Raw genomic sequence first — 27,526 nt, 5'->3', positions numbered from 1 at the left:
TATGTCCTCTAAATTAATTTGTATTGTGGATATAGTCTTTTTATGTCCCTTAAAATTTTTGGGTGAAGCAGACAAGATTTAGCTCTTTTTCAAGAAAAGTGGCAGCAGTGTAGAAGCCAGCGTGAAGTGAGTGAATAAGTGGGTGACATTTTCAATAACCATAACAGTACAAATAATTGACATGAAAACCTCTAAATAAATGGACAGTGTTTACCCTAATATAAAGTGGGAGATTACTGAGCTACAAAAACTGCAGTGAAGTTTTAAAATTATCTTTGAATACATATGTCAAATTGCAGAAAATTGCATCATTATTTTCCCTGGGGAATGACCCCTATGCCCCCCTCTCAAATTCTGTCCCCCCCAGAATTTTGGCTTGCACAACGCCCCTGATAATAACCACTGACTCACCAAGATCTGAATGAATATTTTACAGTTATGTGAGAGTTAGACCCAGCCTACGACTTACTAATGGGAGAAACTATTATAAAAAAGTAACATTAATGCCATCAAAAAGGTATGCTAAACATTAATAATATTATTGATTGCTTTATGTTGGTATTAATGATGAAAGGTAATCTCTGGAGAAAGAATCATTTGCATTTATTTTTCATCAGTATAGATGTATACAATTAATATGTATTATTAATGCATTCATATGTCAATTGCCGGCTGCATGTCAAGATCCTCATGTTTATACAAAATTATAAAACTACAAAGATGAAATTAAGCATACACGTTTGAATGCAGTTAGAGCCCCTGTTTGTAGAATGTCATTGTGATCAAATCATCTTTCAAATTATTGCAGTGGCATAAGTTTTGTTTGTAGAAAGATGAGATAATCGTGGGTAAAATTGGTGCAGTATTTGTGGTTTTGAGCCCTTTCGTTCCAGTGTCACAGGGTCGGATCTGTAGGTGAAGCCACGTGTATTGTGACGTGCCACAGTGTCCTTTTTTTAATGCTAACACTAGAAGTCATTAAAGTAAAAATCTTTCAAATCCTACGCATAGGGGCTTTGACTGTTATTTAAAAAATTACATTAATGTACCAAATAATGAAAAAGAGACACAAAAGAATAAACTTAATGTTCAGATTGCTAGCAACCATGGAGCTATTACCAGATTAGATATAGGCAGTTATTTGTGTCATATTTATTAAATACATTGGAGGATTGTACTGTATATTGCTGGCAATGATTTGCAGTATGCACTGGCAGCAAAGTGTTTGCTATGTTTACTAACAGTGCCAGATATTCTGTTTGTGGTGCAGAATAATTAATTAACATTTAACTATAAATGTCCATTCTTTTCAGGTTGCTATCATGAAACAGAAATACATTGTTATAATAAACATTCAACATTTCTTTATCATGAATAGAATTATTATTGACAAATCAAGAGTAAAGCTCAAAATCATTATTTTACAGTATTCATCATTATACAGTGACTGAAGTAACTAATTTGACTATGATTCGTTAGTAGTCAGATAGTCATGATAGTTACTTTAAAGATGATATTGGCAATTGAAGTGAATTAACGTCAATTTAAAGTTGTCATTATTAAAGGTATATTACAATATTAATCATTAGTATTGACACAGTATTAGTATTATACAGATATTATTTTAATTGATTTAATTAAGAAAACTGTACTAATAATTGAAACCCAGAAGTTCCCTTCTTGATTTATTTTTAACACTAGGTCAATGAGTAACTTAATGTGCTTCTGATTTCATTTAATGTGACCTTTGGGTTACATTAATTCCATGTCTTGCCATTCCATATAACTCTCATCCCCAAGTGAAGGGATATAATTGATGCTGCTTTTGAGCTCATCCAAGACTTTTTGCAAGTTGTCTGCTGCCGTCCTGATTGATCGGACAAATTTCATGATCTCAGATCTGATTGAAGCGCCCTTTTGGGAAGACCGGTCCTGTGCCTCAGACCCAGAAGTTGCGCCTCCTTCCGCTGCTGCCTTTTCCTGTCTAATGCAGTGTATCTCTTTGGCATCCATGGCAATGAAGAAGATATCTGCTGCCACAAATAAACCAGCGAGCACACCTGTTGCTACCTCTGCCACACGTACTACTCTGGATGCTTGTGCTGCAATCTTGCCGATGGTCATCACTTGAACTAGTCGAAGCAGTTCAGCAATGCCACCTAGGCCTTTCCCTGCTCTGCAGCCAAGCCTTAACAGGTTGTCGTCATTGAACTTGCTATCGTCAGTGTCAAGTGTGTCACATCTGCTCCTGAGTGTCTGTAAGCTGTTGCTAATCTCCTGGAGCCAGGTGACAACTGTATAAATTTTCTGTTCAAGCACTTTAATGATGCTTCGAACAGCTTTGCGATCAGAAGACTGGTTGACCATATTAGTGATATTCGAGGCACCAGCAGTGACCCCACCAACTGCCCCCACCCCTACTCCAACCCCAGTGACAATAAGAGAGGCTCCCAAAGTGAAGGGGGCCAGTATAAGGCCCACTATGGATGTAATCCCCCCCGCTGCTCCAATCACTCCTCCTGCCAGACTGCCAATGGTGGTGCCATGATGCACACGTTCCAAACTGTCAGCTAGAGCCCTTAGCTCATTCAACCTGGTCTGGAGTTCCTTCACAGTTGTTTTGCACTATCAGAAAAGCATACAAATTATCAGCGGAAAAGTAGACATCTAGAGACAGTTATTCAATTAAAGAGCAACTTGTTTTTGCAGATTTCCAGACGTTCTTATCACCTTGCTTAAGTAGTGTACAGGTGTACTCCAGGACACCATGACATCATTGTTGGATGTGGTTAAACCACCCAACTACACCTATAAATGATGCTGAGTGTAGTCAGATTATATATTATGAAACTACATGTCTACGGTGGAAATAGGGCTGCACAATTCTGGTCAAAATTAGTATCACATTGTTTTCCATTCAGGGATGAGATCACGATTTTCTCGTACAAATTTGTAGTGTTACATTTGCTTGCAAAATAGTGTATGTGCTTTTGTCTGTCATCATCGTCTTGGAATCAGGTGTAAGAATAAATTAAGGGTGCTTGGTTACTAATGCAAGCATGGCAGAATTTGATGTGCTGCCCTAAATGACAAGATAAAAATTAGACGTTGGACATATATAGTGTGTTCAGGGAGAGTGAGGTCAATAATGTATTTATAGAAGTGTCATACCTTTGTTAAGAGACAGCTGATAATAAAAGGACGCCCCAGGATCTCACTGGCTGTTGGTCTTAGTCGAGGGTCTTTTTTAAATATATCATTCAATAGCTCACGAAGCTCTGGTGAGAACTCCTCTGGGAGAGATGGGTAACGACCACCAATTATCTTGGGCACGAGCTGGACCGTAGTCTCTGCTGAGAACTGAAGGAGAGTTATTGTTAGAAAACACTTAATACTAATTATAATAAGATTACTTTCATTACCCATTACTTTATTTTTATGTTACTTTCTAAAAGTCATGATATTCCATGACTGAGATTATCATCTTACTCAGAATTTATCTGAAAGACAGACAAAAAGAACTATTCTACCAAAGAAATGGACCATTTAGCATAAGTTGAGATATTAACTGTAATTGAATGGTTTTATTATAAGTTTTTGTGTGGACGTGACAAATTGCTGGTGGCGTTTGCTGCTGTGGGATGGTGATTCTGACCAGGACACATTTCAAAGTTATGATGTTATCTTTATGAGACACAAGTCGTGCTGATATACTTGTGGAAGCAAGATGCAGCGCCCTCTGCCATTTTATTTATGTTCTTTTCTCCTGCAAACAATGCAGATGCAATGCTTACACCAACGTGTGTTCTGACAGCAGAGAGGTCAGTAAGACAAAACAAATAATTTTCCTTGATTGACACGTTTTAATTGAACTTACTGTAGAATAAGTCAGGTGAAATGTTACATGTATATGGTAATTCAATTTCACTGGGTCAATATATATGTGATGTAATTACTGATAACCAAATTTACACTACTGCGTAACTGTAAATAAAATTTTGAATATTTTTCAACTTAGTTACAGTTTTTCTCAATAGAGAGGCAAAGTCCCTCCCCTTCCAGTGGGCCAATATGGGACCTTATTTCGGAAAAAAATATGTACTGTAGTCAGTGGCACAAGACAAAACAATTTTTTACCCTGTTTGAATTGTGCCATGAATTACGGCTGAAGTACATGGGACACGGACGCGGTGCTAGTCTATTTTTTTTTCACTACGCGGCACTGCAGCAAGTATAAAACTACATAGAACTGTGTAAAAATACGAGTACAATTTGTTTAAAAATGATTAAAATAAATACTTCATTGTACCCGAGGCAATGAAACGCAGCAGAGCAACCTTGTGGGTGTTTTTACATTTCACATTCAAATAAATCAATGTGTATCTTTGATCCTGTAGTTAAAACGATCTAATTAATTAATTCAGTACCAGTTAATATAGCTACAATATTGCTACAAAGACGGAGGATGTATAAAGTACCAGATTTAGTCACACAAGCAAAGGGTCTTGCTTGTTCTTTCGCTTCCTGGCTGATAAAAGGACCAGGAGTCGCTGGATAAAACACATCAGGTAAGTTGACGTTACAAGGGACGGCCATGTTGATGATGTATATTGTGCGAGCGAGAGATGAAGTTCACTGAGCAGTTTCACACAAAACTAAATGGTACTATGACAAACCTATGACAAACTGCAACTTTCTTGACTAGCAAAATGATCTTTTAAATTGACAAACATCATATGTGTAATTCAAACGGGATCAAAAAAATATAATTTCATATCAATATCATTTCATTATTTGAAACTTTGGCCACGTTAAATATGAACATCCGACATTGTAACATTATATATATGACAGAAAATAAGGAAATCTCATTCGTGTTTTAATTCCATACATTTTTAATAACATGACATGACCTTTGGGTAACTTACCGCTGGTTGTCGAGTACAGAGCTCATAGAGTATGCATCCCACTGACCAAATGTCACTATAAATAAAGCCCATATTATTATTATTATTATTAGTAGTAGTAGTAGTAGTAGAAAAGAGATTTAAAAATTGTGACGCTTACACTGAAGCAGGTAACATTGAACCAAAAGTTTTATTTCCAATGAAAAACAATTACAGTATATTTGTATGAAGTGGGAATTTCAGCCAGAACAGGATATAAAGCAAACTGGGCTGGTGAACAAGATGTGGTACTGTATTTGTTTAACACATTTTACTGTTACAGCTGTAGCTTTGGGCGGACATGTAACGTCACTGTCACGACACTGCTGTCATGACACTGCCTACCTCGCTGAACTGCTGTGGCTCGCTCGTGTGTGCTGTCCACATAGATAACGTTGCTACTGCCAGCCCTATTTTTCTACATCGAGTTTTCCTTTGATAAATACAGTAAAATAAAAGCCTTGTTAACAAATGAAGGGATTCTGTCGACAGAACCGCTAGACGGCTTTTAATCTGAAACGGTGTTGAGTCTATTCTACAGATATAGACTTTGAAACGGTAGTGACAGGTGTAATGTTGCTGTTATGATGTCCATATGACTATTAACAGATCATTTTCACTGTCTATTTTTGCTGAGAGTCGCGCGTCAAGCGTGCTGTGTGGCTGCTCCAACCTGTTAACATAGGCGAGTGAAATATAGGCTAATTTTGCTACTAATGTGGAATTGATTTGGTTTATTTAACGTTCAAGCTGGTGTATTGATACACTGCCAGTGTTCAAAGCAAACAAACTCTCCATTTGGTTTCTTGTTGACCTGAAATGTGACAAGGAGGTTGTTAAAAGCTCATCTGGCTCAAACATTCAGCTTATGTCTGCTCCTTTGGTTTCTCTACACTGTGCACACGAGCCATCTATTGTAATAACAGCCTAAACCAAGGGGATTTGTTGTTGTGTGGGGCCTCAAGGTTGTTATTAAGTACATTTTTACCTTTTAGCATCATAGGTACCATCTGTGAAGACTTCCGGTGCCAGATAATTTGAATTACTGGTTTTTGAACTGTGAAAAAAAAAATTTAATACAAAATGTTTGTCTGTGTATATATATATATATATATATATATATATATATATATATATATATATATATATATATATATATATATATATATATATATATATGTATATATATATATATATATATATATGTATATATATATATATATATATATATATATATATATATATATATATATATATATATATATATATATATATATATATATATATATATATATATATGTATATATATATATATATGTATATATATATATATATATATATGTATGTATATATATATATGACGTTGTACAGTACTTTTCATGGATTGTTCCAAATTTGTCCAAGCACACTGTTCCTAATTCGGTAAGGAATATGTTCTGTAAAAAGAGGAAAGGCAAAACTGTAATAAACAAATTAATTATTCATTTTATTTCAAATGAAAAATACATATAAAATAGAGGTTTATTTGATTGGTTAAATGTGACATCATTAATACATTTGTTTTTATCTTCTGATGATTTAGGATATCTTCAGATAAATTCAGTGGAAATGCTTTTCTTTTAATCATAATTCGTGTAAAATGTGTAGTACCTCTGGTGTCAGATGTTTGTGAAGCAAGCCTTTTTCATGAATGGTTCTCAAAGCCATACAGATCTCAGCAATCCAACTCAGTACCTAGAAATAGAAATAGAATAGCAGAAATGTCAATTAATTGCAATATATGTACACTAATGGACTAGCCTGCAGTATATATCACTGATGTAAATTTGAAATGTCTTTTGCATAAGACTACTGTACCTCAAACTCTTTAGGAGGATGAATCATCTCTCTGATCTTTACAGCAAGGCTCTTTCCATGACAGTAGTCCATCACTATGTAGTAAGTGTTCTGATCTTTATGATAAAATATACAAGAGAATATCTTACTATTTTATAATAAATCATCTTCAGTATATAATTGCTTAAGATACTTCTCCCAAATAAATATAAAATATTAGAGGTTTTGTCTCTTAACTCACTGTTCAGTTGTTGTTAGCACTTAAAATTAGACATTTTTTTTAATTGAATTGTTTACACTTCTTTTTTTAAAATGCATCTATTTTTAGAAGAAGCTGCAGATAACTGTCGTCAGTATGACAACTGGACTTTGTGCTGACAGACTCCACAACACTTGTCAGTCCTTCAAGTTAGTCAGGTTTGTAGATTTCAGCATTGTGCCCATTCTCTGTACACAGCACAGAGTCCGTGGGTGAGTCGAATGGCTGCAGCTAGTTCAGACATGGCTGTAATAACAGCAAGACAGAGGACGACCAGTGTAAAATCTTTTATACAGCAGACATTGCTGCTAAAAAATGTGAAATGTGACATAGGAAGAAACCAAGTTACAATGATGCAAGTACATGTGGGGAGTTGTAGTTTTTTGTGTGTATTTAAAACGATTAATTGTTTAACTTTCTTAGAGTAACTAAACCCCCAAACCACTTTTTTTCAGCTGAAGAACAATGTTTATGGGTATATAGTAGTGTTGTTGATGGATTCAGGTCCAAATCTTGACATCTTAGGGCAAGGTATTTGAATTCTACATATTGTGTTATAAATATGCATTGTGACTGCCTCTACAGGTTGAAAGCCGGCTATTGCAATTTAATTTTGCTATTGTGTGATCTGGAGGCAGGTGACGTATATGGTGGCAGCTTTCTCCACCCAACAAACAGCTTGAAAACGGACCAAGCACTGCTGCGTCACTCAGTACTAAGTAACATCGCATGTTTTGTTGCTCTGATTGGTTGTAGGTCTATCTAATTGTGCCCCCTCCCAGTGCTGCCCATGTTGATACATTTTTCAGGTTCTAGAGGCAGTTTTTGATTTTTCAGGGTAGAGGCACTTCAGCCAAAACTTTGGGGTTTAATTACTCTTTAAGATCACAAAGATTTCACCTTCTAATAACAAGTGCTGGAGTATCATTTCATATTCATTTATCTTTGAACGTGGATAGTAAATCCCAGGAGGTGGCCCATGTGAGATGGCTTAGTTACAGCAACTGTCCTGGAGGTGGCGTCAGGACTTTAGCTCTCTGTTCTATCATACATTCGTTTTTAAAATTATGTTGAGTCTCATTTCTTGTATCACAACTTTATTATGTGCATTCTACCTTTGTGTACAAACAGACATTATCTGTAATAACAAGTTCAGAGTAGTATAAAGATTTGTTCAAACTTACCTTCAAAAGAGTTCCTGATGCTCACAATATGAGGATGGCTTGTTTCCTTAATGGTTTCTATCTCTGAGGTTAATGCTGAAACATCATTTTTGGATTTCTGTTAAAAACACCACTTGCATCAGAAAGGCCTGGCAGCAGAGAGGTTAAAGTTGTTTGCCTGAGATAGTAGTCAACAAACTAGATCCTTAAGTGAAACCCTTCATTTGCACTTTGTGGCAAGGTCACTCTCTCACTCTCTCTGCCAACTGCATGACAGAGTACAACAATTACGGGCCCTACTTTAATGAAACTGGACGCAAATGAAAGCACAAATGCACATAGGTATGATCAACACATTTTTGCAATTTTGGTGATCATTGGTGGTAGTGCAAACTGGGTGAATCATGGGCAATGTGGAAGAGAGGCTGAATGCAGTATTAGTAGGAGAGATACTCTTAATGATTTAACTGTCTAAATTTGCATTCTTTGAGTAGTAGTTTACCAATCTGGTGTGTGAAAAAACCCAGAATATCAAGTACTGATCCTGACCAACAAAACCTCAGATTACACTCAGTGACATGTAGATGCTATTTGTAAAATTGGCTTGTGCTTGTCACAAGAGATGGCCTGAGCAGGTGGAAAGGCAAGCACAATTTTCTGCTAAAATGAGTATCAAATTTGCACCACACGATCAGCATAAACACAACCTTAGCTGCGTCACTACTACCACCACAATGCAAGCCAGTCGATTTGAATCTGACAATACCAAACAACGACAAAAAAAAAATATGACCTGAAATAGGGCCTAAAGCCTTTTTCTTGTATTAAAGTATTTATATTTTAAGGCCCTTTTTTCCTGCCAGTGCAAAGCCAGCAGTATCGCAAACACAGTAGTTATGCAATTTTCTACACTACGCTAGCTCATGAGCAGAGCAGCCACACTCACATCCTACAACAGCCTACATGACTCTCATGTTTTACCTGTAAAGGTTTTTACACATCAGGAATGATGAAAATAAACAACATGAAGTAGTGAATTTTTCTGAGCAAACCATACTGAGAAGAAGGCAACAACATGGAGAGTTTCACTGCACAGAGGAGCAATTTCAGGGAGCGATCAACCCATAACAGCACCTATGTCTGAGGTAAAATATGTATTGCCACTGCTTTGATAAATAAATCCATATGTTTAGCTCACCAGGGTCCATCAATGTTGCAACTTCAGTGAGAAAATGAAGCTAAATACTGACATTTTTAATCACTTGATCTGATGCTTTGACATATTGCTAACCAGATTTTTTTCATAAGATCTGCCAGTTGAAGGAGTGCTGCTTAAATGAGCTATAGACTGTGCATAGGGGACAGCCCTACTTCACAGTGCTTTACAATGCTTAAACTTTTTTTCTCATGTAGAGCTTGGCCTCTCTCCTCCTGGTACATTACGAGTACATTACATACATACATTTAATCTATCTGCTGCTTTTAAAGGGGGTGGGAGGTACTGTGATTAGTTACTATCAACCTAACTCTCTCTACTGATTGAGTATTTCTTCTACAAATAATGTATTCAGCCTTCCACAACGCATCACATTGCTCCTCGTTAGCGCTACTGCTGATGAGACGGTGTAGTCCCTCATTCGTCCAGGAGTTTTCTATCGTAGAAAAGGTTTCAGTCGTAGTCATCTGGACACTGTTTTCAGAATCAAGACGTTTCGGCTCCCATCCGGAAGTCATTCTCAATTGTGAAAAAATGGGACGGGAACTAGAAATTTAAGCTAACTAATTTCTAGTTCCCGTCCAATTTTTTCTGATGGTCAGCAATCAGTAATTTGCTATTAGTTTTTACTCCCTACTGCTTAAAACGTTTCTGCCAGATGTTTTTTCTTGGTTTACAAAAACCTGTTTTGTTAAGGGATGCCGATCCCGTGGATCAGCTCATGAAATCCCTATAATGAATAAACAATACATGAGTAAATAAATGACGGAATAAAGACTAAATAAATATATAAATAACAGAATTTACAAAAGAAGAAAAGATTTAAAATTTTACTCATAGATGGAACCTAATCTATTTCACCTTTGATATAGAAATGAAGGTATTTATCTTTCTGTCTCCGTTTTCGAGTTAAAACTTGTATGGCTTGGCTTGGTTTGAAAATCTCTTGTAGTGACAAAAGTTGAGCTTATACTTTGCCTGTCACTGCAACAGCTATCTTACTTCAAAGCTCATGTACTGACAGAGGCTGGCAAAAAGTAAGCTCAATTCTTGAAAAAAAATATTTAAACAAAATGTGCTGTTTGTGAGATTATAAACTGGGCTTTGCTTTGCTATTTTGGAATCTAGACATGTTTTATAATTTAGTATAAATAAGGTTAGCTCAGGAACTCTTCACTTACCTCTATCTTTTCTATAAAAAATGTCTCATCTTCCTTTGTGGCAACAACAGCATTTTCTGTTTCCTTTTCTATTGCGTAGCCACTCTTTTTCAAGGTGCTCTGTTCTGACCCCATCTTTGTTGTTATTTCCTAATGACACACAAATGATAAGCCAATGCAAAAAACATTAGAGTATTAGATACCTTATGTTATTGTCATGACAAAAATTATTTTGGTGAACACTGTTTTGACATCCATTTTATATGTGAAAATGCTAATCACGTTTAAGTTCAAAGTACAAACCGCTTACTTATTAACCTTTAATTACTCAGGGTATGTAGGTTTAAAAGCTCTTCCAGCAGCACCCTCACACATTTTATCTACAGAATTGCTTTGATCTATGTTTGATAAAAACAAAACCAGCCTTTCATTGTGACCATTAAAAATACAACATATTGTGTATCATACAAGTCCTGTACATACCCAAATGCAAAGCCCTCGGGTGACCCAACATCAGTGAATGAGGCTTTGCTCTAACAACCTAAAGTGAAACTTAGTTTATATTGAGAAGTGAAGCAAAGATGAATATTAAGGTTTCCACCCACATAATGATGTCATTTTACATCCTCCTATCACAGCCTTCAAAGATGCTGAGCTTATACAGTATTTGAATTGTATCAGTTGGTGGAAAAGTACCACAGTCTTTCTGGTACAGGCTAAAAGTAAACCCACATAATTTGCACACACACCCTGTTGTCAAACATCCTGTTTTTGTTTCTCTGCTGGTTATTTTTCACTGTTGCATAAAAACAGTTTTCATGTTTCACTTTCGGTTTTTCCTCAGTAACCTCAGAGCACTGTAACCTATGAGCAGTGTAAATACTATGATCAATTCTCTTTATGGATTAGACAGTGTTCAAATTAAATGTGGGAATGAAAACAAGAGAGATGATGTGCTGGAAAATGTCTAATTTATTGAAGGGCAACAGAAGCTGATAAAAGAAGAGAGTGGAGACAATTGAACAATTAGTTGTAAACTAGTATAATAGTAACCAAGCAAGAGGGCAAGGAACAGTTTTATAGTGGCTGTTTATGTGGGAAAAACTGTGCTATGGTCCTAATCGTATTTAAGAGTAAACTTGATTTCTGTCAAATTGTAAATGTAAAAGAAACCATATGATGTTTAAACCATAAAGGAAAAGAGCAACGGCATTAGAAAATACATGTGACAAAAAGATGCAAGACTGGTTACATAAAAATGTGAGGAGAGAAGTCAAGTATGACACCTCAGGTGTATTTTGGTAAGAAACATCCAATCACTAAGCTATGATGCCAAAAAGACTTGGGGTGCAGTGCTTAAGCGTTTTTTTCACAGCGCCTAAGCTGAATGAACAGAAAAAACTGCTGTAATTTCTGGTCGCGCTGCTTCTGTCCTCTCATCATCTGCTCTCTGTGTGGAGTTTCACTGTAGGCGGGGCTCAGGCAGCTCCTCTCTCCACACACACCAACTAGATTTAGCGACTTTTCAGACCCTCTTAGCGACTTTATTTCTAAAACGCGACTAGCGACACATTTAGCGACCTATTCAGACCATCAGGGAAAAGGCGAGAAATATATTCATATATTGTAATTCATTCCCATTCATGCTGCTGCAGAACCAACTTAAAAGGATAACATGGAGACAAAATAAGGAGTAGTTAATATGTTAGATGAACGTGTCCATTGGCTTCATCTGATGTCTTCTGTTGTCTTCTGTGTGTGTGTGTGTGTGTGTGTCTGTGTGTGTGTGTGTGTGTGTGTGTGTGTGTCACAAAACCGTGAGAATATGTTCTTTCTAGTATAGGCTAGAAGTAACCCCACTTCCTTTGCACACACCCTCTGCTGTGTTGCAACCAGTTTCTGTTCCTCTGGTGATTATCTGTTATTGTTGCATATAAACTAGTTAATGTGGTAGATGTACGTGTCCATTGGCTTTATCTAATATATTCTGTGTGTGTGTGTGTGTGTGTGTGTGTCACAAAACCGTGAGAATATGTTCTTTCTGGTATAGGCTAAAAGTAACCCCACTTCCTTTGCACACACCCTCTGCTGTGTTGCAACCTGTATCTGTTCCTCTGGTGATTATCTGTTACTGTTGCACAGAAACAGTTTTCATGTCTCATTGGTTCACAGAATTGGTCATAGTGTAAATACTATGCAACAGAAGTTGATAAAAGCAGAGTGGAGACAATAGAACAATTAGTTGGACAACATCATAATAGTAACCAAGCTCTGTAATCCAATACGAATCTTACTTAACACAACCTTTGCAAGTTCTGTACATAGAACACTCAAGCTCTTTACAGGAAGGGCCAGAGCCGCCTCTATTTTCTGAGGAGGTTGAGGTCCTTCAACATCTGCCGGACAATGCTGAGGATGTTTTATGAGTCTGTGGTGGCCAGTGCTATCCTGTATGCTGTTGCATGCTGGGGCAGCAGGTTGAGGGTAGCGGACGCTAACAGACTCAACAAACTGATCCGTAAGGCCAGTGACATTGTGGGGGTGGAGCTGGACTCTCTGTCGGTGGTGTCAGAGAGGAGGATGCTGGCCAAACTACATGCCATCTTGGACAGTGTCTCCCACCCACTCCATGACGTGCTGGTCAAACAAAGGAGTACCTTCAGCGGAAGACTCATCCCCCCAAAATGCACCACAGAGCGCCACAGGAAGTCATTCCTGCCTGTGGCCATCAAACTCTTTAACTCCTCCCTCTAAGTGTTAGTCTATATGACCTTAAGTCGATAAACTGGACATTGGATCATTAACATCACTGCAGTATTTGAAATAATTGTGCAATATTCTCTGTTTAATACTGCGGTGCAATATACTCTGTTTTCAAAATTACATTTTTATTGATATTTATACATACTTCTATTTCTGCTGTGCAATATCCACTGTCTCATAATCATCTTAATAAGCTGCACTTAACTTGACAGTACTCATTATTGCACTATTACTTATTACTTATATTATTACATTGTATTATGCCGTACATACTTATCAACCTCTAAATCCACTTTGGTACTTACACTTATTTTAGCTTTTATACTTATATCCACTTTGTACTTAATTTATCTGTATTATAGTGTATTATATTTTGATTTGCTTAGTACTTCTATTCCTGTGTGCATTGACATGATAGTGAGCAGCTGTTTCCCCTCAGGGATCAATAAAGTATTTCTGATTCTGATACCCAAATGCAAAGCCCTTGGGTGACCCAACATCAGTGAATGAGGCTTTGCTCTAACAACCTAAAGTGAAACTTAGTTTATATTGAGAAGTGAAGCAAAGATGAATATTAAGGTTTCCACCCACATAATGATGTCATTTTACATCCTCCTATCACAGCCTTCAAAGATGCTGAGCTTATACAGTATTTTAATTGTGTCAGTTGATGTAAAAGTACCACAGTCTTTCTGGTACAGGCTAAAAGTAAACCCACATAATTTGCACACATACCCTGTTGTCAAACATCCTGTTCTTGTTTCTCTGCTGGTTATTTTTCACTGTTGCATAAAAACAGTTTTCATGTTTCACTTTCGTTTTTCCTTAGTAACCTCAGAGCACTGTAACCTATGAGCAGTGTAAATACTATGATCAATTCTCTTTATGGATTAGACAGTGTTCAAATTAAATGTGGGAATGAAAACAAGAGAGATGATGTGCTGGAAAATGTCTAATTTATTGAAGGGCAACAGAAGCTGATAAAAGAAGAGAGTGGAGACAATTGAACAATTAGTTGTAAACTAGTATAATAGTAACCAAGCAAGAGGGCAAGGAACAGTTTTATAGTGGCTGTTTATGTGGGAAAAACTGTGCTATGGTCCTAATCGTATTTAAGAGTAAACTTGATTTCTGTCAAATTGTAAATGTAAAAGAAACCATATGATGTTTAAACCATAAAGGAAAAGAGCAACGGCATTAGAAAATACATGTGACAAAAAGATGCAAGACTGGTTACATAAAAATGTGAGGAGAGAAGTCAAGTATGACTCCTCAGGTGTATTTTGGTAAGAAACATCCAATCACTAAGCTATGATGCCAAAAAGACTTGGGGTGCAGTGCTTAAGCGTTTTTTTCACAGCGCCTAAGCTGAATGAACAGAAAAAACTGCTGTAATTTCTGGTCGCGCTGCTTCTGTCCTCTCATCATCTGCTCTCTGTGTGGAGTTTCACTGTAGGCGGGGCTCAGGCAGCTCCTCTCTCCACACACACCAACTAGATTTAGCGACTTTTCAGACCCTCTTAGCGACTTTATTTCTAAAACGCGACTAGCGACACATTTAGCGACCTATTCAGACCATCAGGGAAAAGGCGAAAATATATTCATATATTGTAATTCATTCCCATTCATGCTGCTGCAGAACCAACTTAAAAGGATAACATGGAGACAAAATAAGGAGTAGTTAATATGTTAGATGAACGTGTCCATTGGCTTCATCTGATGTCTTCTGTTGTCGTCTGTGTGTGTGTCTGTGTGTGTGTGTGTGTGTGTGTGTGTGTGTGTGTCACAAAACCGTGAGAATATGTTCTTTCTGGTATAGGCTAGAAGTAACCCCACTTCCTTTGCACACACCCTCTGCTGTGTTGCAACCAGTTTCTGTTCCTCTGGTGATTATCTGTTATTGTTGCATATAAACTAGTTAATGTGGTAGATGTACGTGTCCATTGGCTTTATCTAATATATTCTGTTCCTGAGAATATGTTCTTTCTGGGCTAAAAGAACCCCATCTGTCTATGTATCTGTTCCTCTGGTGATTATCTGTTATTGTTGCACAGAAACAGTTTTCATGTCTCATTCACAGAATTCACAGAATTGGTCATAGTGTAAACTACTATGCAACAGAAGTTGATAAAAGCAGAGTGGAGACAATAGAACAATTAGTTGGACAACATCATAATAGTAACCAAGCTCTGTAATCCAATACAAATCTTATTAAAAAGACATCTCACAGCTACTTTCTACAGGCTTCTGCTTTCATCTGGTTTGGTGGTTTAGTTTAAATAGGTTGTGAACTCCTGCTCTAAAAATCCCTTAGAATCTGTCTGGCTACTGAAATTTGCAGATGGGTGTTGTACTGAGTAATTTGAAGATGGATGTGGAACCAACCAATACAGTTGCTTCTAAACCACAATGGCTTTCGCATTGATGAGAACATTAACTGTCTTTCCCCAATCTTTGATTAAACCAATACAGGTGTAGAATGAATACAGGTCTGTGTGAATTGAAGCATTTTCCTCTGGAGACACAGTCATCATCAAGTTTGGAAGAATTCGATTTTTATGTCTGTCTGTCCCATTCTCGTGAACCCGATATGCAGAAGCACATGGATGAACTGATTAGAATTTGGTGGTTAAAGGTCAAGGTCACTGTAACCTCACAAAGCATGTTTTTGTCCACAACTCAAGAATATATGCGGTAATTCCTCCATGCCGTCCATTCTGCCTCATTCTGAATTTCGAGCGGAATCATGTGACTGCAAACAACGTACAGCTCATAGAGAGGCTTTGCATCTAAAAATGCCAGGAGACAACAAAAGCATCACATTTTGTGTAGCTATACGCTATAAGAATCCATCTTTACATAGTAATCAAGTACATGTGTACCTGTTTATCCAATACATCTATGATAATTCTTTATTAGTTCAACAATGTATACTCACTGGAAGATAGCAAAATCAAATTGAAACAACATTTAAATGTTGTCAGGCAGAAGTATTGAATCTACGTTGACGCCCGACATTGAAACCATATTGAAAGTGCTCGTTATGATTGATGTTGAATAAATGTCGGATTTTCTACCATAACTGACACTGAATCAATGTTGATTCAACCGTCAGTGAAATATAATTTCACTGCATGTCTTTTAAACAGTGAGTGAAATACTTATAGAACATTTTTTACATTTTAAAACCTTAAAGGCCAGGACTGTTTAGTCAGTATTCAAAACAAGAAATCAGAGAGCATTGTTCAATGTTTTGATGGTCAACACACAGGTTATAATTCACATTACTGAATACAGTTACTATTCAGGTGTTCAGGTGTCAACATATATTGCTAAAATTGAAGTATGAACTTTGTTCTTCTTGCTAACAAACCAGATTAAACAAAACCAAATTATCTTATCATTTATTTTAATGGGGCTAATATGGTAATTACTTACCATTACCAATCACCATTGGAAGTACAACCTTGACAGATAGAGACAGAGAGAGTGATCAGTTGGAGCAGCTAAGGTGGTGGACACAGAGTAACATCTATCCAATATGTAATGCACTCAGATTGTTGTTTTTGCTGTATTGGACTGAATTTTAATGTACAGTACATACTTGTGGACAAAATAACAATGGCTGCCTTACACCAAACAATTGTTCAACAATTTCACTGTCACAGACAAATTTTCAATGTCGGAATACATTTATCAGAGTTTGGCTATAGAGAGAGTTGTCATACCTGCCAACATTTAGGTTTTAAAATGCAGAGGGGGTTAGTTCAAACTGTTCAGTCCAACTCTGCTTAAATTTACAGATGTATTTAGATTTTTAGGTGGAACGCTGTCCTGCCCTGATATTTTGACAAGACATCTGCCTGCGCATAGACCAGCTGCACACACGCCCCTTGGATCAGGTTGTGGGTTGCCAGGTTGCAGTGACAGATGGGTAAATTGTATGTAGTGTGTGGATTGTGTGTGTAGATTGTGTTTCATAGACGATCTGGCAACTTGGGTGACGTCAGACAAACATCCAAACCTTGGATCCGTTTGGACAATTATTCATAAAAAAAATTTGAGGGGGGCCATGCAAATTACAGGAGTTTCCCGGGAGAAACAACAAAACAGGAGGGTGCCAGGAGATGGTGTTGAAATACGGGAGAAACCAAGGAAAAGTGTTGGCAGGTGATCGTCATCTTGATTGTTTGCTGTAAGGTGGTCATAAAACTCAGTCCGAGCTGTCTTAAGTCAGTTTTTTTTTCGTCTTGATGTTCCGATAAAATCAAGTCCAATGATGTGAACATTGTCAACAACCAATAGGTGCGCTCTCTCCAGCACCAAACAGGAAGCAGCAAACCGGCTAAATAGTAACAGCTCAACGTGACACCATAGAGTGGAGAGAAATTGCTGCAGCCCTCAAAACCCCCGGTGATTATGCTATATGCTATAGCTAGCTAGCTAACCACTGTCCCAAACGGGGCTACTTGCAAGCTAAACTACTAATAAGTTCATCTGCTGATCGTGAAATCTGTTCAGGAAGCAATCTAATAATTTATCTATAGTTTATTTATTTTATAACACACGCTGTTAAAAATGCTGTGCTTGTTTATATGCCATATGTATATGCCCAGTCGGAAATAATCTCAGAAGGAATCTAGTTGTAGTCTTGCAAATAGTGACCCTGCAAGATCCCCAATCTTTGCAAAATCTTGTAGTCTGTGACTAATGACACATTAGTGAAAACATGTTGAAAACAAGACTCAAATACAATGTTAATTTAAGGGCATTTATTACAACATTTAAACTGTGACTGCTGTAGGAATTTCATTTACAACTGATTTTTCAACCTCAAACATATACCAACATTTCTGACCATAACTTAATGTTGAATTAACAACATTTGCTATCAGTACTGATGAACTCTCTATTGTGAGAGAATAGTAATGTAGTCAAAGACACAAAAGGCTGGGCTAGAGGAAGAATACTGGCCTGTGAAAAATGACCACTGTTTGATTTTTATGATGAGTATTTCCTTCACCTGCAGAACCCCAGTAGCTGGGTGACTTTATATCAAAGTTATTTCATTCTAATTGGCCAGTGCTCACCTGAGATATACTGTACATGCTCACTTATTTGAAAACACCAAATATGGGTGTTCGTCATCCAAACTTTTCTCTGCAGTATAAACTCTTTGAAACATTGTGTATTTAGAAATGTATAAAGTTAAAACAGGCTCTGTAAACATATTTATACTTTTGTGTACAGTAGAAGAAGAGTAGGAATTTCTGGCACAACTTCACCTACTTCCAAGGTGCATGGAGAAGGGAAAAAGTCTGAAGAGGTCAAAACTCCAGCAACACTTGTAGTATACAGAATAACTTTAATGTCAGACCAACACATGTGCTTTTGTGTACAGATAGATTTTTAGTAATGGATCTACACAGACTCTTATGCATCTGGCTCAAATGTTGACCTGTTCACCTCTGAAATCCTTGTTCTGCAAATTATTGCTAAGGTCTGTGCTAACAAATCCATTAGTTTGACATGGGTGATGAAATTCAATTAGATACTCCCTGAGGTGCTTCCTTTTTCATTTTTGTCTCTGCCCTCCTATTGGTTTCCATCTGCTTGTCTTTATTCCCTTGTCTTTCTCCATCTCCTTCTTTGTCTTCCACTTTCCCCCCACTGACTCCAAGATCTGGACTCATTTAACCTTTATGGGAATGGGAATATGAAATGTGATCCTATCAAGGCTTTAAATGCTGAGTTGAATTGAATTCTGCTTAAACCTACCAGCATTCAGACTAGTGTTAGCCCATTACCATTTAAACTTGTGTAATGTCATTAACATGGGTTAAAATTTGTAAGAAGGGGGAGCTCTGGGACTTGAAGCCTTTGGTGGAGGGTTATTAATATGATATGAAAGAAAGAGGATCTGAGCGAATGCGACTGACAGTGACGTGTGTGATCCGCTAGAGAGAAGACGTATCAGTCTGTTGGAATTGTAACCATACAAACACTGTCCACTTGCAGTTGTGCCATGGTGTTACAGAGTGGGGCTTCTTCCCTCACAAATGATCTGTGGTCCAGTACAGAACACTTGTCTTTGCTAATGATAATTAGCGTCGGAGGTTAGCGAACCTTTTCAGTGTCTGAAGTCAGAGTCTGAAGTCAGAGTCATTCATCATTGTGCCAAAATAACTTTGCACATACACACACTGTAATTTTCACTTGCATATGCAGTTGAAATACTGTACTGCAGAGCCGGCTGTGGTAAAGGAGAGCAGCACTGCAACACTAGCAGGCTGAGGTGGATAAAACACAGTAGAGTACAGTAAAGAAAGGAACAGATTTTGATCAGCTTTGTTTTAGCCAATATCGATCCATTAAAATATGCCCTTAGGATCGGCTCGAGACATCTCTAGTTTCTACACCAAGTTTTTTTTCTTTCTAAAGTAAATTATGTGTGCACACTTGTTCACTATGTACATTTACACACACAGACATGCAAACATGTTTGGAGGTATATGCATGCATATGTATAGGCCCATCCTGAAGATAAAGTTAAAAAAACAAAACAATAAACAGTTTATCTACAGAACATCTTTAAAATGTTTTAAATATTAAATTAAAATAAATAAATCAATCATCTTAAAATTGGAAAGTGATTAGTAATCATCTCTTTAATTGTCTATAGTCAGTCAGCACAAGCCTAACACACACATATATATATATATATATATATATACAATCAGAAGAATCAGATTCTTTTGGAATTTATAATGAGAAAACGTCCTATTGTATAATTTCTTTGCTGTTTACAGTATTGAAGAAAAGTAAAATATAATTTCATACTTCATTACTTTCACTTTTAACAGGTTTAAAGCAGATTGGTTGGTTTCTTTGTTAATTGATTTAAATCGTCATGTATATCCTTCAACCACAGTCAACAGTGCAGCTCATTTTCTGCATCTTTACTTTGGGAGAGACTTTCTCTTGACTCCTAATCTAAATCAATATCATAGACATAAATGTGATTGTTGTATATACAGTATTGGATTTATCATTTAAATGGTGGGCTAGAATTACAGTAAAGTTCGTCAGTGCTGAGGGATTATGTGTTAATCAGTGACACAGTCAGCCAGAATGGATTCTCACTGCCTCACTAAAGTAGGAATCATTTAAGTTTGAATGGTTATTCTCAGAGGAACTATGTGATAGAAACCCATTTCTCAATTCACTCAATTCAGAGAACTGTGTGAGTGTGTGTGTGTGTGTGTGTGTGTGTGTGTGTGTATGTGTATGTGTGTGTATTGAATGTGTGACGCTGAACAACAAATATTTGCATTAATATTAAAACCAGGCAAAGCCATGTGTGGAGATGGGTAAGTCTCCAGGCCCATGAATAAAATGAATAAAGCAGGCGGTAAATCTTTAATGCTGTTTAGCCTCAACATGGGACCCTGACTGTGACATCATCAGTTAGCACTTCAAGCATGACTTTGCCAATTTTAATATTTATGCAAATAATTTATCGGTATTTGTGTACGTGCACACACACACTTTCATACACAAAGCAGAAGACAGGGTAAGGACTGCTTAAAAGACAGTTAGTTAGGCTTCAATTAGCCTTTAACTTCAGTAATGATCCATGGAGGTTTTTGCTTTCAGCAGGAGGCATACTATTAGAATTAATATCTGGATATGTTTCATCATACAGTATACAGTATAGTATACTGACATGACTTCTGTAGTATAATAAAAGGGTAAAAGGCCTAGACAGTCTTAAGATTAGTTAACATCACTGCCTTAGGGAGGACTTTCTTCTTTCTTAACTAGACACATGGGCTCTCTCCTCTTGTTTCTTGTCTCAGAAATATCCAAACTGTGCGAGATGGATAAGATGTTAAAGATGGAGGGAAGGAAAAGAAAGATCAGATTACAAAGAAACAGATGTTGAAGAGGGAAGATCACTGAGTAGGGACTACAAGCAAGAGAATGAAAAGAGGAAAGGATGTGAAAGAGGATAATGTGGGACGGGTAGTCTGTCTGATTTTATACGGTGGTTCAAATGTAGAAATACAGGTAAAGAGGACAGAGGAGAAAGTTAAGGTAATACAGAATATGTTGCAAAAGCCCTGGGATAGAAAAGCAGAATGTCATGCATATGAAGAGACAAATGACTTCCAAAACATACACACAATTAGACCTTTACTTTCTCCCTGTGCCTTTAACCCTGAGCCTATTCCCATTGTCTAATCTTAAAGGGATATTTAAATTCATTCCACCATTTTCCAGTACCCAGATGTTCCTATTTGTGGACATGGGATCTCAGCATGCATTTATGACAGGTCACATCACAGGACTAACACATTAATGTTCACACCCATGGGCAATTTAAAGCATCCAGTTTACCTTAGCTGCATGTCTTTGAGTTGTGATAGGTATGAAAACATGGAGAACCTCTTACCTCATGCCTCTTGTTCTCTCTGCTCGTACCTATTCTCTGACTCACTCTATTCACTCTCTCTCATTCCTGATTCAAAGTAATTAGGGGACAAGCTACAAACTGTACAGTGTCAGTCAAAATAACTCACTCTTTTTACATTTGTCAAAACAAGCACTGCCTTTAGTCCTTTTTTTCTCTCTACCTTTCCTCTACTACAGTAGCTGTCTCTCCTTTAACTCACTCCCTCTCTTCTCAAGTTGTGCCCTGTTTTCCAAAGTCTTTTGAGGAACATAAACCGATGGAGAGATCAGCATCTCTGCCAGTCTGCTTGAAACAAAAAGTGTGATTCACATGAGAATAGTAGTGTGTAAAAGTTGAGGCAGCAAAAACAAGAAGAGAGGGAAAATGAGAAAGATGTAACAAAATAAGTATGAACACCAGAGTGGCTGAAATAGGCAGAGACAAAAGTAAAGGACAAGTGATACACAACTGCATGAGTCCCAAGTGAAAGTGGAGGGTTCTCCTTCATCGGTAATCTTGTAAACCATTTTTACTAGTTAATCACATTGCATCTGGAAAAGCTGCAGGCTCTGAAAGTTGGACAGCTGGAGTTGGAAAGCAGGAGTCATTCTGTCCAGTCAGCTCATGATGCACTGTGGCTGCAAATGTTTGTAGCTGTTCTAAAAGGTGCAGAAAAGAGCTGTGCTGGAGACACTTGTAGGCAGGAATGCGTACCATAGTTTAGAAATGTTGATAATAATTTTATTAAAAATGTTATCTGTATGTATTCAACTTGTGTCAAAGCCAATTCCCTCCAACAACACATAAAGAAATAGGGAAATAGATGTAGTTGTTTCAGGAGTAGTTAGCTTAAGCACTTGAGCAGCCGTGACCAGTGGCCTCTCACAGCATATCATTAACTCAAACAAAACCCATGTAATTCTCTGATGTATTGGTGGCTGTTTGCTAGCTAATGTAACCAGAATAGTGTTGGAGATGTTGGAAGTCACTTTTGATGGTGGGTAACCTTTTCCCTGCTTCCAGTCTTTGTGCTGAGCAAGGTGACAAATGTCTAGGACCAATCTCTGTTCTTGAGACAGAAATTAAATTTACATTGATCTCATCTGACTGTGGATAAGATGGCAAACAGGCATCGGGCAACAGGTTTTCCTTCAAACTAAATAGAATCTAAATGTAATATTTAATGTCAACAATAGAATAGACAGGGAACTTTATGGTTTTTTCATTTAAAAAAACTCGTTGCTTGTTAAAATAAAAATCCTTGTTTTGTTATTCTTAGTGTTACTGTATTGTAACTCTGCCAAGGTCAAATTTCAAGATTTTCTGCTACTATATTGAACACTTTTTTATTTTTGTCCATTGCTGGGATAGATGGATTTCTTAGAGCTGACCATTTTGTAGTTTATTTTTCTGCAGTTACCAGGAAGCTCTATTTATCCAAGCCGAAAAGTGATATGAGCAGTACATGCATCAGTATCATATCCTATATGCACATACTGCCAGTCCAAACAAAATAACAGATATGACATTTATGGGAGGCAGCTGCCCTCTAGGGAAATTATATTGTCACAGGCAAATATGTGTTGAAAGTGCCTGTGATGAGAAGAAGGGTGTTGAGCAATGTGACATTGCTTATACTAGAAGGAGCAACAAAGGGGAGGAGAGAGAAGGAAAAACTATATCAAGACAGAGAGAGTAATAGACGATGACAGAAGCTACTGTAAGTGGCAACAGAGAGTGGAAACAGATAGTTTTCATAGAAAAAAGAGAAGGTAAGTTGTTAGACAGGAGACAGACTATAGGGGTGATCACAAAGAGACGCACCGCTACAGGCAAAACAGCTGGTGCCTGTGGAGCGGGACTGCGTGTGCCCCTGCTCCGATGTCCAACAGTTAGCCTATTTACTGGCATAGTAAACGGCATTATACTCAGAGAGATTCACCTGGCTGTTCAAGCAACAGGAAGAAAGTGGTAAAGTAGTAAATGATTTAATTGGCTGCCTGGGCCAAGTTTGACATTGACCAGTGGTGCGACTCCACGCCTTGCGCTGAAAAGTTGAGAATATTTAAACTTTTATGTGCGTCTAAAAGCCACCAGGCTCGGCGTACCATAGGAAAGCAATGGTTTTGCTGGCAATGCGTTTCTAGCAGTGCATCTCTGTGTGATCGCACCTTAAGCGCAGGACACAGTGACAACAATGATTGCTGGCTGACGTAGTTAACAAATAACTCAAAGGATAAGTTGAAAAAGGTGATAAAGGCCCCTTTTCAGTATAAAGTAGGTTTATTATTTTAGGGGTGTGAAAACCACATAATTTCAGTTGTAGTGGTTTTCATGATTAATTGAACATATTGGTGGTTTTACATGTTTAACACTATTAATTACAAATTACTTTCATTTGACCTTACAGCCAGCCGTTTTCCAAAGCACACCAGGATAGTTCCGTTTAGGTTTGAACAATTTTCCTGTCCTCCAGTCAGGGGAAATGTACATTCATTTTATATCACAATATCATATATATATACAGTATATCTTGATATAGTACATTTTTAGCAAAGAGATTTTAAAGGGATAGCAACCACGGTATAAAGGTTATGGCAAGCGTTGACAAAATTGAATCATCTCATTGTATATATAACTAGGTATTGGTGGGTTTGGTGGGTGAGTTTGAAGTGAAGGTCTGACAGCAGGAACTTCACATTCATCATCACATATAGTACATTTGCCAAGGCCACACAATCATCTACATTTATTTTAATAAAAGATTATGTTAGAAATGTTTAATGTGAATGAGGGTCCATGATCGGCATACAAATAGACAACCGTGCTGATTGGCTGATGAGAGCTGTACTTTGATGAGAACATTAAGAGTTTGTATAAAGATGAACGATGCAAAATTTCACATGAAGGGAGAAAAAAAAAACATGACAGATAAGTGGGAGAAGTACAGCAGAAAAAGCAGGTATGGAATAAAGGAAACAAGAAAGAAAAGCACCAGTAGGTTTATGCTGCTGAGTGCTTGCTGCATCAGCTTTGCAAGGACGGGAATCCTGAATTAAATGAAAGCCTTCTCTGTGCTGTAGTTGTTGTGTTCCCACAGCCCTGGATGTGGACAACAAAGCTGTTTGTCTCAACTTCGTTGTTGGTCTCAGCTTTTCTTTTTCAGTTCTTGTCTCACTATTTTCTAGCTGACAGACTTCTCTGTTTCCATCCCATCAGCAATGAGCAGGATATGGTTGTATTGAGCCCATATTATGAGCTGTTAATGGCCCGCCTGTTTCTATTCTGCAGCTTTGTGGGTGTGTTAGTGTGTGCATATCTACAGCTATTAATAACGTAGAAGCTAGGAAGAGCCACACATCTGTCATCAGTGTTGAATCTTCTTTTCACTACACATCCATCTCCTCTCCTCTCCTCCTCATGTTCTTCTTTAGTTAAATAACATGATCTAGCTTCAGTGCCTAATATGTTGTTCATGGTCATCTGAATGAGGGAATGGACAGCGGAGTTGAAATGGAGGGCCTTACCTCTGTCCTTACTCAAATGTAAATGATTAATCAGTTTGTGGAATTGGTATGGGGATCGGGATGGTTAGTAATAAATAAAATGGTAATTGAATCCATACATTTGCATTGATTAGCTGTGTGGCACTAATGAAAGTTTCAGAATGGAGAGATAAATGAATGTACCATCATTCAGTTTATAGAGTGGAGGAGAAAATATCCATACTGAACTTGATTAGAATTGAGTTCCTTGATAAGGCCACAGTTAGTCAATTTGATTGATTGCTGGGCTGCAATAATGATTGAATGACGACTGAATTCATTAACGAATTGTCATTTTTAATTTTTATTTTATAGCAAGCATTATCAAAAGATGCAAATCAATTGAAACTAATTTTCACCCATATTTTATGTCCCCACGCACTGAAAATAGGGAAAATGGGGAAATCATGCAAATGAGCTGCTGATTGTGCACCACTCAAAGTAAGTAAAAATCAAAAATCAAACAATGGTTAAATTGCTAAGCATTTAATTATATTAGCAAATTAGCAAATTATATTTTTAAAATATTTATAAATAAATATATTTTAAAATAAATATATTATTTTTTGTTTTGTCAATCCAGTTTTCACCCATTCTTTTTTAAGGTATTTATAGTCAAGATAATTATCTCGTAAATCTCATATGTATTGAAGATAGATAGAGAAAACAAAGATCTCTTCTTTCCCTTGACACCTTACTATTTTTTCTTTTATCATTCTTTCTTCAGGTTATTTATCTAAAACTCTATTGCCCTATCAGCTCATTAAAGCAGATCTACAATCCTCCACTCTTTCTTGACTCTGACTTTCTGACAACGGAGATCAAATGTCGCAGAGAACGAAAGTTCAGAGCCTGTCTGTGGGGATGCGTGTGTGTGTGTGTGCCTTTGTGCTAATTCATGTCTGTCTTTCAGGTTTTTCCAAACCAAATTGAGTTAGCGTTTAAGAAATACAAAAAACATCTTTCTCAGTCCAGAGACGTCACCGCATGAATGAAAACGTAGTGAAAACATGAACATTGAACAATTCATTAATTACATTGAGTTAGATTTATTATTGGGGGCAGTGACATTTAAGATAAACGTTTTCCTCTTAAACATGATATCTCAGTAACCATGGTTACAGTTTTGATCAAACTCAAATTATCTTGAGGGGGTGGTGTATTGGTGGTACATTAATTGGTGTTCTGTCAAAGCAGTACAGGTATTGTTTTTTGTGAGCTCTAGAGGCTACAGTCATAGGCGGTTTTCCCACACATCATAGGTAGGCAATTGCTGAGGCCTCGTCCGCCAAAGGGCCTCATGAATTTTACTTTATTGTTTTTATAAAACATTTTTCCTTTCTTGTCGCTCCAAACGAATGATAATCTGTAATAGATTCAAATAAATCAGTCTACATGTAATGTGGGCCTATCCAATTAAATATCTATATCTGACAATATTTATTATCACCCACATTTCATATTTAATGGACTATTCCATCTTGACCTTCCAGTACCTGTACATGCTGCATTTGTGCCAAATCAAATAATGTAGCAGTTCGAGTTACCATCAGAGACAGACAGTCACTATCTTTGTCATAAATAAATACATTGGGGTCACCCCATTGCAGTCCTCTGCTGCATTTTAAAAATATGCTGGGACTGAGGGAGCTAGCACACATACACACACACACACACACACACACAGGTGTGGATTTTGGACTTTTACCTCGAGTAAAGTGGATGTTTTATTAAAAAACATGTACTATGCTTTTGTCTTGAAATAATTAAAGATTATATACTACACTGAAGCTACCCCCAGAGAAATGTAGCAAGCTAAGCTACAGCAACATGGCAAAAGTAGCTTTTTTTTTTTTTTTACATTGAAGCAACTTCATTCCAAGTCAGTGCTATCTTGTTGATCACTAAAACTGTCAACAAGCTGTGCTCTCTGTTCTCACTGCTCCAAAACCACCCATTTTCTGCCAACAGTGAAAAAATTGTAGCTAGCTAGTAGTTAGCTGTTGACAAGTTGCTGGCTGGTGTTTGCAGACTGCACTGAATTGTGATGGTTAGCTTGTGTTGGCTTATTCGGGAATCACCTGAATGTGTAAATTCAAGCTTGCATGTCTAAATTCCTCTGCAGCAGAGATCTTGTAAGAATCAGCCCAAGGATTGGTGCTAGATGTCATGGTCATACGGAA

At 37.3% G+C, this 27,526-nt stretch overlaps 1 protein-coding gene and 1 long non-coding RNA gene across 5 annotated transcripts in view; one reads left to right on the top strand and one right to left on the bottom strand.

Moving 5' to 3' along the window:
- Positions 1–27,526, top strand: part of LOC122880053 — a 106,692-nt gene that overhangs the window by 26,494 nt on the left and 52,672 nt on the right. The gene's annotated exons all lie outside the window — the stretch shown is intronic.
- LOC122880051 (calcium/calmodulin-dependent protein kinase type 1D-like) lies at positions 581–13,832 on the bottom strand. 3 transcript variants are annotated; one of them, XM_044204778.1, is made up of 10 exons: positions 13,813–13,832; positions 10,602–10,730; positions 8,226–8,322; positions 6,804–6,898; positions 6,597–6,680; positions 6,321–6,382; positions 5,935–6,003; positions 4,929–4,983; positions 3,172–3,360; positions 581–2,625 (listed from the first exon to the last, which is right to left on the bottom strand). In XM_044204778.1, exons 2-10 carry the CDS (start codon positions 10,713–10,715, stop codon positions 1,753–1,755), a joined length of 1,638 nt encoding a protein of 545 aa, XP_044060713.1. In that variant the 5' UTR covers positions 10,716–10,730; positions 13,813–13,832; the 3' UTR covers positions 581–1,752. The 3 variants fall into 3 exon arrangements, with proteins under 3 accessions (XP_044060713.1, XP_044060712.1, XP_044060714.1); XM_044204777.1 differs by lacking the exon at positions 13,813–13,832 and adding an exon at positions 11,064–11,229; XM_044204779.1 differs by lacking the exon at positions 13,813–13,832 and having other exon boundaries at positions 8,226–8,300.

Source organism: Siniperca chuatsi, linkage group LG8, assembly GCF_020085105.1.
Source record: "Siniperca chuatsi isolate FFG_IHB_CAS linkage group LG8, ASM2008510v1, whole genome shotgun sequence".
NCBI lineage: Eukaryota > Metazoa > Chordata > Actinopteri > Centrarchiformes > Sinipercidae > Siniperca > Siniperca chuatsi.
This window is presented reverse-complemented; position numbering and strand designations above follow the sequence as displayed.

Coding starts and splice junctions, on each gene's coding strand:
- LOC122880051 (XM_044204778.1), bottom strand. CDS start 10,715: ATGGGGTCAGAACAGAGCACCTTGAAAAAGAGTGGCTACGCAATAGAA. Junction 4,984..5,934: donor GGTACCTATGATGCTAAAAG/GTAAAAATGTAC, acceptor CTTTATTTATAG/TGACATTTGGTCAGTGGGAT. Junction 3,361..4,928: donor TCTGTACTCGACAACCAGCG/GTAAGTTACCCA, acceptor ACTCTCCTTCAG/TTCTCAGCAGAGACTACGGT.